At 34.7% G+C, this 19,460-nt stretch overlaps 1 protein-coding gene across 5 annotated transcripts in view; it reads left to right on the top strand.

Annotated features, from left to right (window-relative positions):
• Positions 1-19,460, top strand: part of KIF13B (kinesin family member 13B) — a 301,896-nt gene that overhangs the window by 86,850 nt on the left and 195,586 nt on the right. For 4 of the 5 annotated variants that reach the window (XR_005213387.1, XR_005213386.1, XM_037813374.1 and 1 more), the window contains exons 5-10: positions 7,101-7,193; positions 8,169-8,349; positions 11,382-11,469; positions 14,132-14,266; positions 16,179-16,291; positions 17,467-17,578. Coding sequence is in view for 3 of the 5 variants with exons in the window: in XM_037813374.1 (XP_037669302.1) it covers positions 7,101-7,193; positions 8,169-8,349; positions 11,382-11,469; positions 14,132-14,266; positions 16,179-16,291; positions 17,467-17,578 (722 nt within the window). In the remaining 2 variants the exon portion in view is untranslated. Of the gene's footprint in view, positions 1-7,100; positions 7,194-8,168; positions 8,350-9,725; positions 10,551-11,381; positions 11,470-14,131; positions 14,267-16,178; positions 16,292-17,466; positions 17,579-19,460 lie in introns of those variants that run through there. The other variant, XM_037813375.1, reaches the window with a different exon arrangement.

Here is a 19,460-nt window from a genome sequence, read left to right as displayed (position 1 = left end):
AATCACATAACCTTTCAGAATCAGATTTCTCTCTTTAATGGAGAGGAATATGCAATATTCTCTTTAAATTTTCTTTTTGCTCTGGAACTCTATTCTGTTATTCCCCTAAGTGATGACTGTCTCAAGCCCCCTTTTACCACAAGTTTTAGACTACAATGTCAGTCTTTTATTTCCTTTCTTCCTGACTACTTATGACACCTGTTTCTAAGCAATGCCTCTTAAATATTGAGTGTCATATTGTTTTGGTTTCTATCATGAGGAAGAATAGTACTACAGCTGTTTCAAAAAGTTAAGGTTCATATGCATGATATTTCTGTAAACCTATAACTTCTCTAACAATAAAAATTAATAAAAATAATGTTAACTATTGATGAATCTAGAGAAATGGTATATAGTAGTTTCTTGTTATATTCTTACAAATTTACTGTAAGTTTGAAATCATTTTAAAACAAAAGAATAAAAATATATGTGGGGGAATGGGGATTAGATGGGGATTTAGGTGACATTGACCATGAGGTGATCATTACTGAAGCTGGTAATGTGTTCATGGAGATACATTATTTAGTCTTTTTTGAATATGTTTGAATTTGCCATAATAAAAAGCTTCTAAAAAAAAAAAAGGTAAACGTTCACGTGGCCTAGCTGGCCCTGTTACGAGTTTAAGGACTGCCCAATATCAGAAGTACGATTGGTAGTTCTGGTAAATTAGCTAGGAAGTGAGACATAATTGAATAATAGTATCCAGTTCTTTATGTTATATTTGAGACACAAGGAGGTTGAATAACTTGCCAATGTCACATTTGATTATTGTCATTTCTAATTTGGTTTGTGGAGGAGTATTTAGCCCTGTTATTTATGTCCATATTTGGAAGTGAAAAGAAACGCGCAAGTTCTTCCTCCCTTCCCTAGCTGGAATGAATTGTAGACCCCTTAAGTAGAAAAAATCTTTGAGGAGAAGGAGGGGTGGGGATTGGTATATATGATTGTTTTCAACTTTAGTACCCTCAGAATAAAAGCATTAGCTAAGTGGTTTATAGTTAAATTCAGATCCACTTAGGTCTCAAGTATAAATTTCAGATATTTATAACCATTGATTGTAAGTAAGTAGCTCATTAGCTTTCCTCATTGTAGGAGATTCTTGATCAGTGTTTCATTGAAGTTGATATTATAAAGAAATTTTTACTCATTTCCCATCCTATGATAACTAGAAATAACCTGAAGAATGGAAGCTATCATGAAGTTTAAAAGTTTTGCTTGGAGATAAAGGAGGTGATTGTATATGTTTTTAAAGCAGTTTTATTGAGGCATATTCACATACCATATAACCCATCCAAAGTGTACAATCAGTGGCTTTTTATTTTTATAGAGTTGTGCATTTGTCACCACATTCAATTTTAGAACATTTTCATTACTCCAAAAGCAAAAATTCCATACCATCCATTCATCACTGCTCAATCTATTACTCCCCATCCCTACATAACTACTAATGTATTTCTGTCTCTGTAGATTTATTTATATTTACATTTCATATAAATGGAATCATACAATAAGTAGTTCTTTGTGTCTGGTTTCTTTCACTTAGCATAATTTTTTTAAAATTATTATTATTATTTTAATTAGAGAAATTGTAGCTTTACAGAAAAGTCATGTAAAAACTGCAGCATTCCCTTATGATCCCCTGTTGTTGCCACTTTGCATTAGTGTGGTACCTTTGTTACAATTGATGAAAGAATATTAAAATAGTACTGTTACTTATAGTCCATAGTTTACATTAGGTGTATTTTTCCCCATATACTATCCTATTATTAACATTTTGTATTAGTCGTTTGTTTGTTATAGTTCATGAAAGAACATTCCTACACTTGTGCTATTAACCTCAGTCCATCATCCAGAACGGGAGTCACTGTGTTATACAGTCCTATGTTTTATCTTCTAACTTTCATTCTAGTAAAATACACTACCCAGAACTTCCTCTTTCAACCAACCGTATTGACATGCAAAATTTTGTGTTGTTAATTACACTCACAATAATGTGCTATACCATCACCATCATTCTTCTCCAAACCTTTACAATCAACCTAAATACAAATTCTGTACAAATTGAGCATCAGCTCTCCATTCTCTACCCCTAATCTAACGCTTGGTAACATATATTCTAGATTCTAACACTATGGGTTTGCTTATTACAATTAGTTCATGTCAGTGAGATCATACAATATTTGTCCTTTATGCCTGTCTTATTTCACTCAGCATTTCATCCTCATTATTGCATTTATCAGGACTTCACTCATTTTTACATTGAATAATATTCAATTGTATGTATGTACTACATTTTATTTATCAGTTCATCAGTTCATGCACACTTGGGTTGCTTCCATCTTTTGGCAGTTGTGAACAAAGCCGCTGTGAACATTGGTGTGCAAATATCTGTTGGAGTCCCTGCTTTCAATTCTTTTGGATATATACTTAGTAGCAAGATTGCTGGGCCATATGATAATTCTATATTTAACTTCCTGAGGAACTGCCAAACTGTCTTCTACAGTGACTGCACCATTTTACATTTCCACCAGCAAAGAATGATGTTCCTATTTCTCCACATCCTCTCCAACACTTGTAATTTTCTGTTTTTTTTTTTTTTGTTTTTTTTTTTTTAAAGTAACCAGTCCAGTTGGTGTGAAATGATGTCTCATTGTGGTTTTTACTTGCATTTCCCTAATGGCTAGTGATATTGAGCTTTTTAGTCATTTGTATATCCTCTTTGGAGAAATGTCAACTCAAGTCTTTTGCCCGTTTTTAAATTGGGTTGCTTGTCTTTTTTTTTTTTTTTAATCTTCATTTTATTGAGATATATTCACATACCACGCAGTCATACAAAACAAATCGTACTTTCGATTGTTTACAGTACCATTACGTAGTTGTACATTCATCACCTAAATCAATCCCTGACACCTTCATTAGCACACACACAAAAATAACAAGAATAATAATTAGAGTGAAAAAGAGCAATTGAAGTAAAAAAGAACACTGGGTACCTTTGTCTGTTTGTTTCCTTCCCCTATTTTTCTACTCATCCATCCATAAACTAGACAAAGTGGAGTGTGGTCCTTATGGCTTTCCCAATCCCATCGTCACCCCTCATAAGCTACATTTTTATACAACTGTCTTCGAGATTCATGGGTTCTGGGTTGTAGTTTGATAGTTTCAGGTATCCACCACCAGCTACCCCAATTCTTTGGAACCTAAAAAGGGTTGTCTAAAGTGTGCATAAGAGTGCCCACCAGAGTGACCTCTCAGCTCGTTTTGGAATCTCTCTGCCACTGAAGCTTATTTCATTTCCTTTCACATCCCCCTTTTGGTCAAGAAGATGTTCTCCGTCCCACGATGCCGGGTCTACATTCTTCCCCGGGAGTCATATTCCACGTTGCCAGGGAGATTCACTCCCCTGGGTGTCTGATCCCACGTAGAGGGGAGGGCAGTGATTTCACCTTTCAAGTTGGCTTAGCCAGAGAGAGAGGGCCACATCTGAGCAACAAAAAGGCATTCGGGAGGAGGCTCTTAGGCACAACCATAGGGAGGCCTAGCCTCTCCTTTGCAGCAACCGTCTTCCCAAGGGTAAAACTTATGGTAGAGGGCTCAACCCATCAAACCACCAGTCCCCTATGTCTGTGGTCATGTTAGCAACCATCGAGGTGGGGTAGGCCAATACCCCTGCATTCTCCACAGGCTCCTCAAGGGGGCACTACATCTTTTTTTTTTTTTTTTTTTGGTTGTCTTTTTATTGTAGAGTTCTAGGATTTCTTTTTGTATTCTGGATATTAAACCTGTATTGGATATGTAGTTTCCAAATATTGTCTCCTATTGAGTAGATTGTTTTTTTTCTTTTGTGACAAAGTTCTTTGATGCACAAAGTTTTTACTTTTGAGGAGGTCCCATTTATCTATTTTTTCTTTTGTTGTTTGTGCTAAGAAACCATTTCTTAACACAAGATCTGAATGCATCCCTACATTTTCTTCTAGCAGTTTAATAGTCCTGGCTCTTATATTTAGGTCTTTGATCTATTTGGAGTTAATTTTTGTATATGGTGTGAGATAGAGGTCCTCTTTCATTCTTTTGCACATGGATATCTTGTTCTCCCAGCACCATATCTTGAAGAGACTATTCTTTCCCAGTCGAGTGGACTTGTCAGCCTTGTCAAAACTCAATTGGCCATAGGTTTGAGGGTCTATTTCTGACCTCTCAATTCAATTCCATTTGTTGATATAGCTATTCTTATGCCAGTACCATGCTCTGTTGACCACTATAACTTTGTAAAATGCTTTAAAGTCAGGAAGTGTGAGTTCTCCAACTTGGTTGTTCTTTTTCAAGTTGTTTTTGGCTATTTGGGACCCCTTACCTTCAAAATAAATTTGATAATTGGCTTTTCCATTTCTACAAAGCAGGCTGTTGGAATTTTGATTGGAATTGCATTGAATCTGTGTATTATTTTGGGTAGTATTGATACCTTAATAATATTTAGTCTTCCAATCCATGAACATGGAATGTCCTTCCATTTATTTAGCTCTTGTTTGATTACTTTTAGCAATGTTTTGTAGTTTTCTGTGTACAAATCCTTCAAATCCTTTGTGAAATTTATTCCTAGATATTTGATTCTTTTAGTTGCTATTGTAAATGGAATTTTTTTCTTGATTTCCTCATCACCTTGCTCATTACTAGTGTGTAGAAACACTACTGATTTTTTTTTTTAAACTTTTTGTTTTGAAATAATTTCAAACTTACAGGGACATCCAAACATAATATACAAATAATACAGAGAATTCCAGTATACCCTCTCCCAGATACCTAGATTTTCCACCTTTTAACATTTTACCACATTTGTTGTATCTTTCTGTCTGTCTGTCAATTTAATCTATCATCTATTTTTTTAAAATTCAGTTTTATTGAGAAATATTTGCATACCATACAGTCATCCATGGTGTACAATCAGCTGTTCACAGTACCATCTTATAGTTGTGCATTCATCACTCCAATGTATTTTTTTGAACATTTTCCTTTCACCAGAAAGAATCAGAATCAGAATAAAAAACAAACAAAAAAAACAAAAACATCCAGACCTTCCCCCATCCCAGCCTATTTTTCATTTAGGTTTTGCCCCCATTTTTCTGCTCATCTACACACTGGATAAAGGGAGTGCGATCCACAGGGTTTTCACAGTCACACGGTCACCCATTGTAAGCTACATTGTTATACAATCGTCTTTAAGAGTCAAGGCTACTGGGTTGGAGTTTAGTAGTTTCAGGTATTTACTTCTAGCTATTCCAATATATTAAAACCTAAAGACTGCTATGTATATAGTACGTAAGAATGTCCACCAGAGTAACCTCTCGACTCTATTTGAAATCTCTCAGCCACTGAAGCTCCATTTCGTTTCATTTCACATCCCCCTTTTGGTCAAGAAGATGTTCTCAATCCCATGATGCCAGGTCCAGATTCATCCCCAGGAGTCATATCCTGCATTGCCAGGGAGATTTACACCCCTGGAAGTCAGGTCCCACATAGGGGGGAGGGCAGTAAGGTCACCCACCAAGGTGGCTTAGTTAGATAGAGAGGGCCACATCTGAGCAACAAAGAGGCAATCGGGGGAGACTCTTAGGCACAATTATAAGCAGGTTTAGGCTCTCCTTGCAGCAACAAGCTTCATAGGGGCCAGTCCCAAGACAGAGGGCTCAGCACATCAAGCTGTCAGTCCCCAATGTTTGGAAACACTACTGATTTTTGCATGTTGGTCTTATACCCCACCACTTTGCTGAATTCTTTTATTAGCTGGAATAGCTTTGTTGTTGATTTTTCACAACTTTTTCTATATAGAATCATGTCACCTGCAAATAGTGAAAGTGTTACTTGTTCCTTTTGAAAAAATTTGTTCCAAATTCTGTCTCTCCTCTGAAGTTTTACTTTGTCTTCTTGACTGAGCCATATTTTCCTGTTTCATAGTATGACTTGTAATTTTTTGCTGATGTCTAGGCATCTGATTATCTTGATGAGTTTACTCTGAAGGTCAGTTTCTCTCTCTTGCTTAGTATTTTATAGTTGATTGACTTTGTGTTAAGGCTCTTCTTTGACACTTGGTCTTATTCTAGACCTTTAGAATAGCCTGTGTTTAACTGTAAGATTTTCTCAGCTCTTCTTCAACTGATTTTTGCCCTGGATATGCAGTGCAGTTTTTAAGGTTACACTTTTTGTTGCAATGTTTCACCTGCAGGAGAGAACTTCCTTTCTTCCTGTTCCTTGTCTGGGAATCTTGATCTGTTCAGTTTATTTTTATGTAGACTTTTCTCCTCAGCTCCTGTGATTTTTTTACATTCTCTCTCTTACTCAGTGCCCCATTTTCTTTATACTTCAGTTCTTGGACCTAACCTGTCTTAGAGCAGTTAGGTTTTTTTTTTTTCTGTGAGTCTTTTCTGCCTCTGGTTTCTTCCCTGTTAGGGTATCTCAGTCTGAGGGTCAGCTGGGGTGAATCCAGAAGGATGGGTCACTTCAGAAAAGTCTGATTTGCATCTAGGTGTCCAGCCGTCCGAACTGGTTTGAGTGAGGGCACATCAATTCTTACCCACCCTTCCATCGTTGTCTCTTTTTTCCCTCCTTTGGGGGACCTTTTGTATGCCGCTCTCTGTAGCGACTTGTCTTCACACTTGGTCCCTGTAGATTTAGGTCCCTGTGCCTGAATATTGCTACTGTGAGTCTTCTGTCTTCAGTGTGTGGTGGGAGGAGCTGGGCCGTGCTGCCTCTTTGTGACTCCCAAGCTGGCTGGATGGAGTGAGGCGGGGGGAGTGGGCACTGACCTGTGTCTGGGATGGAATTCTCCTGAGATTTTTCTGTTTTTTTTTTGTTCAGTATTTGTGAAATCCTTCTCTGGTCTTTGCCATTTTCCAGAGTTCAAAGCAAGTGGAGTTTGTCCTTTTATTCGCTAAATCTCTAGGGCAGCTTTTTCAGGGGATGTCTTACGTCTCTACATTGATGGTGATTGTACACTTTGAGTTTTTTCTTTTTTTCCCTCCATTGTTCATGTGGCATTTTGGTTTAAAACATCCTTTCTCTTTCAGGTCAAGATGATATTTTCAAGTGCCTTGGGGAGAATATCCTTCAGAATGCTTTTGATGGCTACAATGCATGTATCTTTGCCTATGGACAGACTGGTAATACTAAAATTATATGAAAAAAATGTAAAAATATCATTCAATGAATCATGTAGTAGTTATAAGAACATGAACCCTGGAGCCAGCATATTCCAATTCCAGTCCTGGTCCTACCACTTATTACTTTTGAAACTTGGGGAAATTGCTTAACTTCTCTGCACCTCAGTTTCTATATCTTTAAAATATGGAGAATAGTAGACATTCCTTAATATTGTTGTCTTAATGAGTTAACGTGAAAACTTCTAGAAAAGTTTATAGGAAGTATTATCAATTTTAGATAATATGATAATCATATAGTATTAAGTGGCCAAAGCTGGAATTTGTATTAATTATTAAAAGCATGTTTGCAAAATGACTGCTACTAAAAAGGGGAAAATGAATTGTGTCTAAGTGTGTGGTTATTGTCTCTGTGTTATAGGATTATGGGAGATTCAGTTTTTTTTTTTTTTTTTTCCCTTGTATTTTCTGAATTTTCTTTAATGAATATGTGTTTCTGCTACAATGAGGAAAGTAATTTTATATCAGAAAAAGAAGATTATTCTCTGGTTTCTCCAGTATGGTCAAAGGATTTTAAGCTAATTTGCTCTGGGGCCTATAGGACTAACTGACATTTTTTGAGCTATGGTTAGTGGTTGTATGCGAGCAAAATGATATTGATCATGTGGATTTAACCAGTTAATTTTTGGAAACTTCTTAAAACTCATTATTTTTCAGTTGTTTTAGGGCAAGTTTTTAAAAAAGTATGAATATCAGTAAAGAAGATTTTTCCCCCTTTCTAGAGGGATGTGTATTTTTTATTTTCATATGTCCAATAGGAAAATTTCTGTATTATTCTCAATATTATATTTGGGTATATTTCTTATTCTATTTTGGACATTTTGCTAAGTGCTAGCAATTTATTATGAGCAATGAAAGGAGGATTATGTATTTAACTCTCCAAAGAGACAACAGTAACTATGAATATCCATTTTTTAGGATCTGGAAAATCTTATACCATGATGGGCACAGCTGATCAGCCTGGATTAATCCCAAGACTTTGCAGTGGCCTCTTTGAACGAACTCAGAAAGAAGAAAATGAAGAGCAGAGTTTTAAAGTAGAAGTTTCCTATATGGAAATTTATAATGAAAAAGTTAGAGACCTTCTTGATCCCAAAGGGTAAAAGACTTTGAGACTTGAGACTTTAGTATTACAATATTATGGACTAAAGCAGACTTGGTTAATTGGCTTAAGTGACATTTTTTATTGTGCTCTAATAGGGAATCATCTAGTTATAGTCTTTGGGATTTAATTATAGTTACATCGAATGGCTTCTTTCAGTCAATTCTGCGCTTTTTAAATTAGAGCTGAGATGTAATTCGAACTTTACCATCTGCAATTTGTTGACAGTCTTTAGTAATTTCTTACATGTTTCTCTTGTGTATAATTTAGTTATTAACAGCAAGAGCTTTGGATTCACATAGCTCTGGATCAGGTCCTCTACTTGTTACCTGTTGAGCAAGTTCCCCACACTTTCTAGGCTTAAGTTGTACAAAGGAGAATGGATAATATTATATAATATTTCAGAGGGTTGTTGTGAAGATAGATGAGATGATATATTTGAGAAGTTAGAACTTGTTACTGGCATATAATAAGTGCTCAGTAAGGATTAGCTGTTGTTGTTGTATCCTCTATTAAGGTTCTTGAGAATTTTTGTAGTGTTTCTGAAGAGTCAAAGTAAATTGATTATAAACTGTAAAGGATATCTCCTTCAGCCAAGGTCGATTTGAATGAACTTCATTTTTAAAATTTAATTACTATTTTTATTAATTTCACATCTACTTTGTGTAGAAATGTAATTAAGTTTTGTTACTCAGGAGATAACGTAACATATATTATCTGTAGGAAAAAGGGAAAAAATGAAAGGGAAAAAAGTTAGAATATATCCTTGGGTCAGAATTAATTAAAATATTTTTGTTTTACATCTACTTGACCTACAATTACATGGTAGTAAGTGAAGTTTTTAGTGGTTGATCCTATGGTACCATGAGATTCTAAATCCTTAGAAAATATTAAGTTATGGTCTTTATGCTGGAGGACAGCAAACATATTTTTAAAAATTAAGTTTTATTAAGATGTAGTCACATATTGTACAGTCATCTGTGGTGTACAGTCAGCTGTTCATAGTACCATCATATAGTTGTGCATTCATCACCGCAGTCTTTTTTTTTTAACCAGAAAAAGTAAAAATAAGAATAAAAAATAAAAGTAAAAAAGAACACCCAAATCATCCCCCCCCCCCCATTTTTCATTTAGTTTTTGTCCCCATTTTTCTATTCATCCATCCATACACTAGATAAAGGGAGTGTGATCCACAGGGCTTTCACAATCACACTGTCAGCTCTTGTAAGCTACATTGTTAGACAATCGTCTTCAAGAGTCAAGTCAACCAGGTTGCAGTTTGATAGTTTCAGGTATTTACTTCTAGCTATTCCAGAACATTAAAACCTAAAAAGGATTATCTATATAGTGCATAAGAGTGCCCACCCGAGTGCCATTTGGAGTTTCTCAGCCACTGAAACTTAATTTTGTTTCATTTCACATCCCCCATTTGGTTAAGAAGATGTTCTCAGTCCCACGATGTCAGGTTCAGCTTCATTCTTGGGATTCATATTCTGAGTTGCCAGGGAGATTTATACCCCTGGGAGCCAAGTCCCATGTGGGGGCAGGGAGGGCAGTGAGTTCTGCTGAATTGGGTTAGCTGGAGAGAGAGGGCCACATGTGAGCAACAGAGGTACTCAGGGGGAGACTCTTAGGCACAGTTATAAGCAGGTTTAGCCTCACCTTTGCAGTAACAAGCTCCATGAGGGCAAGGACAGTAAACATTTTAGATTTAAGAATCATTCCCTCACTCCCTAACTTTGCTGGTTACATGAAAGGTTATTCCTTAACTATTCTTTATTATCTTATTATCAGTGTCTCTGTTTTCTTTATTGTGAATAATAGCTATTGGGTCTGAAGTCATTTTCTGTGTTAGTTGCTTATTTCACATATTTTTCACCACCATTTCTTCCTTTATCCTTCTGACTTTTTTTTTTTAATAGCACTCTTTCTCCAGATGACACAGGCCAACATGTTAGAGTTCAGAATCACCTAATTCTCCTTTGTTTTAACTTAGTAGGCGAGTCTTGCATTCATTGGTTCTTACATGACAGTAATTATGCTAGGAACTGCAAAGCCCAAACTTAATAAGACACTGGTTCTGCTCTTATGGAACCCAAAGTCGAGGATTAGGAGAACTTGAGACAAGAGAGGTGGGCAAGAACATATCATAAAGGAACATGTATTTCAAGCTGAGAAGTTTGGACCTGATTTTATAGGTAATAGAGAATCATCAAAGAATTTTAAGCATTATATTTCATTTTATTTTCTATTTATTTAAAAATAAGATTTTCTGGAGTTCAAAATTAATGGTAGAAAATATGGATTAGCAAAAGAGCAAAAATAAAAATCACCCCTGATCTCCCCTTCAACAAATGTTGTTTGATTTCTATCGTTAAATATGCTATATGCTCTAGGTTTTGGACAGATGCCCTTTATTGGGTTTATCAGTTTGCTAGAGGTTTGTTGTTGTTGTTGTTTTTTTAATCATGGATGAATATTGAATTTTATTGAATCTTTTTTTTGCATTTGTTGGAATGATCGTGTATTTTGCTTTTTTCCTTTAGTCTGTCAGGGTGGTAAAATGCATAAATCTTTTTTCCAAAATTAACCTTGCAGCCTTGAAATAAGTCCAACTTTGTGTTTTGTTTTTAAATTGTCAGTAGATTCAATTGTCTTTTGTTTAGGATTTTGCATCTTTATTCATGATTGAGATTGCTCTGTAATTTTCCTTTCTTGCACAATTAACATTTATTGGCTTTCTGCTCCCTGTACCACATTCTGTGATATGACATTTAGATTGTTTGTATTTATTTGACTCTGAATTCCTTGTGGTAGTAAATATTCATCCCACAGTGTACCCTTTTGAGTGATGTGGTATTTTACCACATGGTAAATTTTTTATTTTTTTTACCAGTCAAGACTTTAAATTTTGGAATCAAGTTGGTTGGTTTTATGTATTTAAGATATTTGTTTAATTCAGTGTATATATTTATGGAGCATGTTTGAGCCCTTTTAAAAATAGGTTATTGTTTGTTTTTAATGAGCAGAAGTCGGCAAACTTTAAAAGTCAGGGAGCATAATGTGCTGGGACCATATGTGGATGGACTTTCTAAACTGGCTGTCACAAGCTACAAGGTAAAAACATCCTTTATGTGAAGTACTTAAATTTACTATAACAAATATTTTGTTGTTTAATTTGTGAGTTTTTTAAATTAAAAAATTTATAAGAGTACCACTTAATATATCACTTTTAAAATATCTTTAACTTAAAAAGTTGTGAATTCCTGTTAGGATATTTTGAGAGAAGATGTACTGATTTTCTAGGCATACTTATTTTCCAGTATAAGGCACATTTTTTTTCCTTCATGTTTTCTGATCTCTAAAAGTGTTATATGCCTTATAATTGCATGTTGCAATTATAAAGTGGCAGCATTATTGTTCCCTTTTTTGGTCACTGATTTAATGAAATGCAATATATGAGTTGAGTATTTGGAACTCAAAGCTTGTTTGTAATTTGACAGGATCACTCAATGGCCTTTGTTTAGTTCTCTTCATTTTCACACTTCACAGTTTTGATTTGTGTGCATCCTTCAGGCTTTGCATATTGGGAAATGGGGGGTAGGGTGAAACACTGTGTTATGATATGCATTGAATTAAGAGTCAGAGAATGTTAATCCTCTCGTTATGTGTATGACTCTGGATGATTTATTCTACCTTACCAAGCATCTTTGTCCTAAATTTTAAAATGGACATGAATTTTATTGTCTTGACTGACTCATGACATAGATTCATTTGTTCCTTTGTTCATTAATTAATTCTGTCATTTGATCAATGACTCCTTCATTCTGTAAACATTTATTGAATGTCTGCCATGTGCAAGGCACTGTACATGGGCTATAAAATCTGAATGAGATGGTCCATTTTCTCAGGATGCTTACAGATATTATAAAACAACATGGCAAGTGCAGTGATAGATGTATGTTCAATTTCCATGGTAGCTGAGAGGAATGGTAACTGGATAAAAGAGGCAACTAACTTAAATGGATATGTAGTTGCCTGGGAATGATGGTATCCAGGAAGGCTTCCTGGAGGAGATTGAATGAGATAATGCACATGAAAATTCTTTGAAAACTCTAGAGTACTGATATAAATATCAGGTATTTTTATTTTAATGATGGTTATTTGAGAGCTTATTTCTGCAACATTGGAGAGAGTTCAAGATTTTGAGGTCTCAGAGACATTGGAAAGCATAAAAAGGCATTTTACTTGTTTAAAAACTTAAAAAGGTTCAACATAGAATTTATAGATGAGAGTAGATTAGAGACTAATGTATAAATGTAGGCAAAACAGGATGAAGCTTTTAGTTAAACCTCGGGATTATCAGATTTAATGGATCTAAACTGGATTTGGAATGGATCTAGAAAATTGTGAATTTAACTTTTGTTGTTTTTCCTTTAATGGTATTCTTTCCCATTTATACAGCAAAATAGAAGTCAGTGATTTTTCAGTGTTTTCACATATTTGTGTCAGTTAGGATTATCTTTGGTTACAAATAACAGAAAAAATATAACAGGATGTGAATTCTTTGAAACATGGATTAATGCCTGTTTTGTTTATAGTAAGTCCTCAGTGCCTAGAAAGTACTTGGCATGTAGTAGGTGTTCTCAATATATATTGAGATATATATTAAATACATATCCATACACACACACAACATACACCCCTATATATCAGGACCAGTATGTTGTCTCCAGAAAAGTTATTAGGGACCTAGATTACTTGTAACTCTCCACTTAGCCAGTCCTGGGGTAATGTCCTTATTCTCAAAGTTCAAGATGGCTCTTGGAGTCAAAGTGTGATAGCATGCCTACCCTGTTTTAAGAATTCCTAGGTGGAGTGCATTATACTTTACATCTCATTGGCTGAAACTTAGTCACATGGCCAGACTGAGCTGCAAGAAAATCGAGGAAATGTAGTCTTCTAGCTCTGCAGCAATGGGCTCAGCTAAAGATTGGAGTTCTTTTACTGGAAAGAACAGGAGACTGGTTAAAAGGAGACAACTAATAGTCTTTCACCTTGAACGATGTGAACAAGTCATCTTTCTTGTTCTTCATTAAAAATCTTTGTGAGGTAGATGATGTTATAGTTCTATATTTTATGTATGAAGCTAAATTTCAGATTGGTTAAAAGTACCTGTTTTAGAGCTTGCAACATGTTTTTTTAAAGTAGAAGTCCTATGATCTTTCCATTGTATAAGCTATCTCTTTTTTGGCAGTAATAGAAACCAAGCAGTAAATGTATGCATACAATTAGTCTTTTTACTATTCTTATTAAAAAAATAAGGTCTGATAAAATATATACCAAAATGGTAGTTGGTGATTGGTCTGGATTATGGTATTACGTTATGATTTTTGTATTTTTTCATCTAACTTTTTAAACAAATTTGTATTGCTTCTGTAATTAAAAGTAGTATTTTAAGTTTTTTTTTCAAATATCTAAATTAGGTAAGAATTGGTGTGGCATATTTGTCCATCTTGTATGACTGAAAGTGTAGCTTTTAAATTTTTTTTTTGTTGATTCTGAGTCAAAGCTGATGGACACTACTTTCTTCAGCACCTTCAGAAAATATTGCATTTCATCTGAGTTCTCAGAGGCAGTATTGGTATTGTACTCTGTGAGACTTAATGTTCATTGAAAAACAAAATGTAAACTGCAAATGTGTTTGATTAAACAGTGAAACTTTTAATGTTTATTAAACAAATAATGAAATGTGTGTCTATGAATTGTTTCCACTTAGGATATAGAATCTTTGATGTCTGAGGGTAATAAATCTCGTACAGTTGCTGCAACCAACATGAATGAGGAGAGTAGTCGATCCCATGCAGTCTTCAAAATCACTCTCACACATACTTTATATGATGTGCAGTCAGGGGTAAGTGTTCAGATGACCTTATTTTAATTCCTAATTATCTTTTTTCTCTTCAGTTATTAGATGAATTAAAGTCCTATCCAGACGTGCATAAATTAGGACTTTAAGAGATAGAAGCCACTACAGGTAAATAGAAAAGGATTTAATGTAGGGATTTAGCTGATTACAAAGTTGTTGGGAATACCAGAGGAAGAGTGGGTTCTAAACTGAATCTCTAAGAATAATTCCCAGAACAACACAGATCTGATTCATGAGGACTGTTTCTTCTTCTGGAGTCCCCACTAGAGCGGTGAATTCAAGGCACACCACATAGCTGTAATCCAGGAATCAGAGATCAAGAAGGTGCTGCTGCTGCTGCGGCTGTGCTTAGTAACTCATGGGAAGCTGGAGAATGTATGCTGGAACACTCTTAAAGTAAAATCTTGTATTTCCATGATCCTATATGCCAGCATTGAAAAAAAAAAGGTATAAGGGAATGGCCTTTGTTTTACTTCTATTTTCCAAATCTTAAGCAAGTGCATCTGATTAGCAAAGCCTAAGTCACATCTTCAACACTAGCTGGATGGGGGTCTGAGATATGTAGATTTAATTCTCTAACTTCTCCAGCTAAAGGAAGATGCAACAGGAGTTAAGCAAGCTGATGATCCATGGTCTCTACTACAGCATTTTTTCAGCTTTAAAATGTGAAGGCTAACTGCATAAACTAATGTTTGTATTCTAGCAGATTTAGTGGAGATTTTTTTGGAATGTTACCTCTCCTAAATAGTTAAGTATTAGGAGGAATAAATGGCACTAGGAAAATTGTACTATAAAATTGCTGGATTTGTGGAATACTATAGGGAGTATTTGGTTTTGAATGTTGTGAAGGATAAACAGAGGAAGAGAGATATCTGCTTCTACCACAACAAAAACTTCTCCATTGACTCATACATTTGTATTTTCTCTCATAATTTTTATGTGGATTTTTATAAATTTTATTTTGAGGCATTCCCCTCAGTGAATCAGTTTTACTCTGACAAAAGTGTTATATTTTTGCATAAGATTTTCATTTGTTAAAAGCTTATTTATTCTCCTTTTACCATCACAGCAAGATTGTTGTTACAATATGTCCTTTGTTTCCTATTTCCTTTTCAGCATAAAACAAAAAACATATTGAAGACTTTTTTTTTTTAAACCAAAAGTAACTTTTGATTTGGGAGACTGACTGACTCTCTTTTTGTTAGCAACATGTTGATGTCATATATTTTACAGGGAAGCTTTAAAGAATGATCCAGTCTACAGTTTTTAGCATTGGTTTATCCATTTCCTGGATTGTTACTGAAGTATATAAAATATCTGTTTTGTGTCTATGATTTGATAATAGTACATTTTTGATAAAGGAAAATATTAGCATTTTCCAGATTTTGTGTGTATGTGTGCCTTACCTAGGAAAACGGTATAAATCTAGTATCTGAAATTATGAAGCAATATGACATAATTATGAAATAAAGGACGATATGAATAATTGCATATGAGTAATATGAAAAAGTTTAGAAAGTGTCTTTTGATTTATTGAAGGATTCTCCTATTGTATAAAAGTCAGATTAGTTTGTTTACATCATTAAAAATTGTATTTTACCTCAGGGTTATTGTTAAACATTCATGAAATTCTTAAAAGCATAGTTGAAATCATTAAAATTTATATCTTTAAGTACTTTTGTATACTTCTCTATGAAAATTTTTTTGGGTTCCCTTCAAATTGTCCTATTTTGGGGACACTTTTTCTGAGACTAATTACTTCCAGTCTGTTTCAATTAGTAAATAACAGTAAGTAACTCTTTAATAAAGGATATAGATAATAAACTCATTTGGTAGAGATGGTATCGCTTTCTGTATTCTTTAGCTGTGTTTGAGTACTTATGAATTTGCTTTCTAGACATCTGGAGAGAAAGTGGGCAAACTGAGCTTGGTTGACTTAGCTGGCAGTGAAAGAGCAACAAAAACTGGGGCTGCAGGCGACAGGCTGAAGGAAGGGAGCAACATCAACAAGTAAGCTTTTCAGAAGCTTAGTTTTATTGCTTTATTGATTTAAAAAACATATTAGGGGACTTCTGTTATTTTAAAAATGATAAGATTCTAGAAAATATTAAGGCTGTAATAAATAAATAGTTTAGAATTTTTCTCTAGTATTTTTTAAGGACCAGAGCCCATTTTCTCTTTTGCTGAGATGTCTGATGGGGCAGAAGACCATAGCCTTAGTCGAGTCAGAGTTTCTAAAACAGTGGCACTGTTAGGTTTGGGATGGGATACATGCTTTGTCATTAGCGGCTGTCCCGTGCATTGTAAGGTGTTTAGCATCATCCCTTGCTTCTAACCACTAGATGCTGGTAGTACTCCCCACCTCTGCCTCCCAGTTGTGACAACCAAAACTATCTCTGGACATTGCCAACTGTTCTCTTTGGGGCACAGTCACCCTCCAGTTGAGAACCACTGGTTTAAATTATCAGAATCTACCTATTGATTTTGACCTGTGTGTCATTGTCTGAACAAACAACAGCATGCCTACTAGACTCATCATTGGGCTTTCCCTTTTATAACTGTTATTGTTCTTATCTATTACCCAGTAGAACTTGATGAAGTAATATTTTTTTTCACCAATTCTTCTGTAATTATATTTTCTCCCTCTTGGCAAATTGTTCGCTCCTCGTGGGAAGGAATCTTTCTATCCTTGAGCCCCCAGAAGGACACATAACAAGTCATCAGTGACTAACTGGAGATTATAGAACACAGTTATCCAGATGCCAGTATTGAATGGTTGTTGTCTGTATATCCATCCATCCATCCACCCATCCATCCGTCCATCCATTCCATCCATCCATCCATCCATCCATCCATCCATCCTTTACTATATTTTAATTAATTGTATTGTGTTTGTGGCTTCCTTTCTGAAAGATATATAGTGTTGTGTAATTATCTTTACCTGAAGATTTACAGCTTGTATTTTTATCTATAAAAAAAAATTGGGCTAAACAATTTTATTGCCTAAAGTAGTAGCAGGCTAACAGGTATTTAGAGTTTATGGGTTTTTAAACTGAGCAGCATCACAGTGACAACACTGCTGCTCACATGCAGTTACAAAAGAAATCTTGTTCAGTCTTTGGGCTAAAATGTGATGTTTGAGATATTCAGTTTTTATGATTCTTACAATTTGTTTTACCATTCAGGTCCCTCACAACTCTCGGTCTGGTTATCTCAGCCCTAGCAGATCAGGGTGCTGGCAAAAACAAGAATAAATTTGTTCCATATCGTGACTCAGTTCTCACTTGGCTGCTCAAAGTAAGTTTTATTTTTCCTGGCATATTTTTGGTGGATGGTAAATGGGAAGAATAAAAGAATGAACTATTAATCCCTCCAAATTATCATTTCCTCCATCAGTGTCCAGATTTATAATCACTAAATTCTTCCATGGTAGTCAGAATTCTTATGGCCTTTAGTCCTGATAAGGCAGTGTGTTATATTGGACATTGAAATGGGAATTAGAGGATATATGTTCTATTGACAGTTTAACTCCCTATAGAAATATCAACCTAGAACAAAATATTTTACTTGTCTAATTCTTTTCCATTCTAATTTTTAAGATGGTGAAATAGTTTTATGTGCCATGTGTATGTCATAAGGTGGTTTAAACTTGTGCTGGCTTATTTTCTCATTTGTCAAGAATTTATTGCACACTCGTTATTCACTGTGCTAAGGGTTGTGAATATAAAGATGAGTTAAACACAGGCTCTGGAGTAGCTTAGTAGAGGACACAACTTTTGATAGTCCAGGACATGTTTAGAGAATAGTGCTTGCAAACGGAAGTAGGGTTTTTTGCTAGTTTCTATACCTGCTCAATGGATAACTAGTATGCAGCTGTGTTTTCTAAAACTCTGCACACCGTTTGAGCATGCTTTGTTAAGTGAAAACATTCTTTATATAAATGTCAGCAAGGTCTGAGAAAAGGTAGTATTAAAATTGCATAAATTTCCCACAGTAGAAAATCAGTTAGATTACTTTCTTTGGGCAAAATGCAATAAAATTAGAAATTTAAAACAAAAGGCGAAACAAGCAACTGTTGGTAATTAAAAACCACCTGTTAATAATCCTTGAATTAAGAGGTATTACAAAACATTTTACTACCAAGGAAATAATTGTACTGATTTGTTCATGTGTCAATAATTAACCTCAAAATTCAATTGTTTAATTTCCAAAAGAAATCTGTTTAGGTACTTCTTCTTCAAACTTTCCACTGAAACATTTCCTGATCATATGTGATTATGCCCTTATTGTGCCTGGTTTAATACTTAGAATATTCCTTTTCCTTATTGTTTCAATGCTGCTACTTCAGTCCATGTAAACTAACAATAGGAAATAACTTTTATTACTTTAATTGATAATAGTTAAAATGGCCTAGGTAATTATTGAGTGGCCCTTCTGTGGGTTAGAGGCCAGGAGAAACCTGTTTGAAGAAAATCAGGTACCACTCTAAGTGCTTCAGTATTTTATCTCATTAAATCCTCAGAAGATAAGTGGTGATATCTCCATTTTACAGATGAGGCAACAGGCTACAGAAGTAGTAAATGGCAGACTCAAGATTGAAATTCAGGGCAGACTTCACTGCCCATCTTCCTTTGCTTGGGCTATGCTGTTCTTATCAAAAGTTACTTTTTATTAGAAGGAGAATCACTTGTCTTTTACCAAAATTTGATAAAAATAAAGAAAAAAAAAAACCTGTTGATAATACTTGAACGTGAAGAACAAAGCTAAAAACTTTAAAAAAGCTTATTTTATCTTCTGTTTAGTTAAATTAGTTTATAATTGTAACTTCTATGTGTTAATTTTTAGGTTAAAAATGAATCAAGTATTTGTTGGGTTTTTGTCATTTTTTCCTTAAAAACTTGTATAAATTTGTTTACATTATTTTTTACTTTTGCCGCAAGATCATAAGTAAAGGCATTTTTGCAAAACATATTCCAGCTTTGAACAGATTTCCCAATGGCTTCTCTGAATCCATTGATCATTCTCCTTTGAAAGTGGCTTGGATGTCCTTGCTCCTTTTTCCTTTCTTAATTCTTAGTTAGTCCAACGCTCTCTGAACCTCATTTGTCTTTGGTATGATTCTAGCATTCTTCAAGGTAACTTTCATTGAATTCATGAAATTGCTTATCTTATGTAGGGT

Source organism: Choloepus didactylus, chromosome 20 (assembly GCF_015220235.1).
Source record: "Choloepus didactylus isolate mChoDid1 chromosome 20, mChoDid1.pri, whole genome shotgun sequence".
Lineage (NCBI taxonomy): Eukaryota > Metazoa > Chordata > Mammalia > Pilosa > Megalonychidae > Choloepus > Choloepus didactylus.
This window is presented reverse-complemented; position numbering and strand designations above follow the sequence as displayed.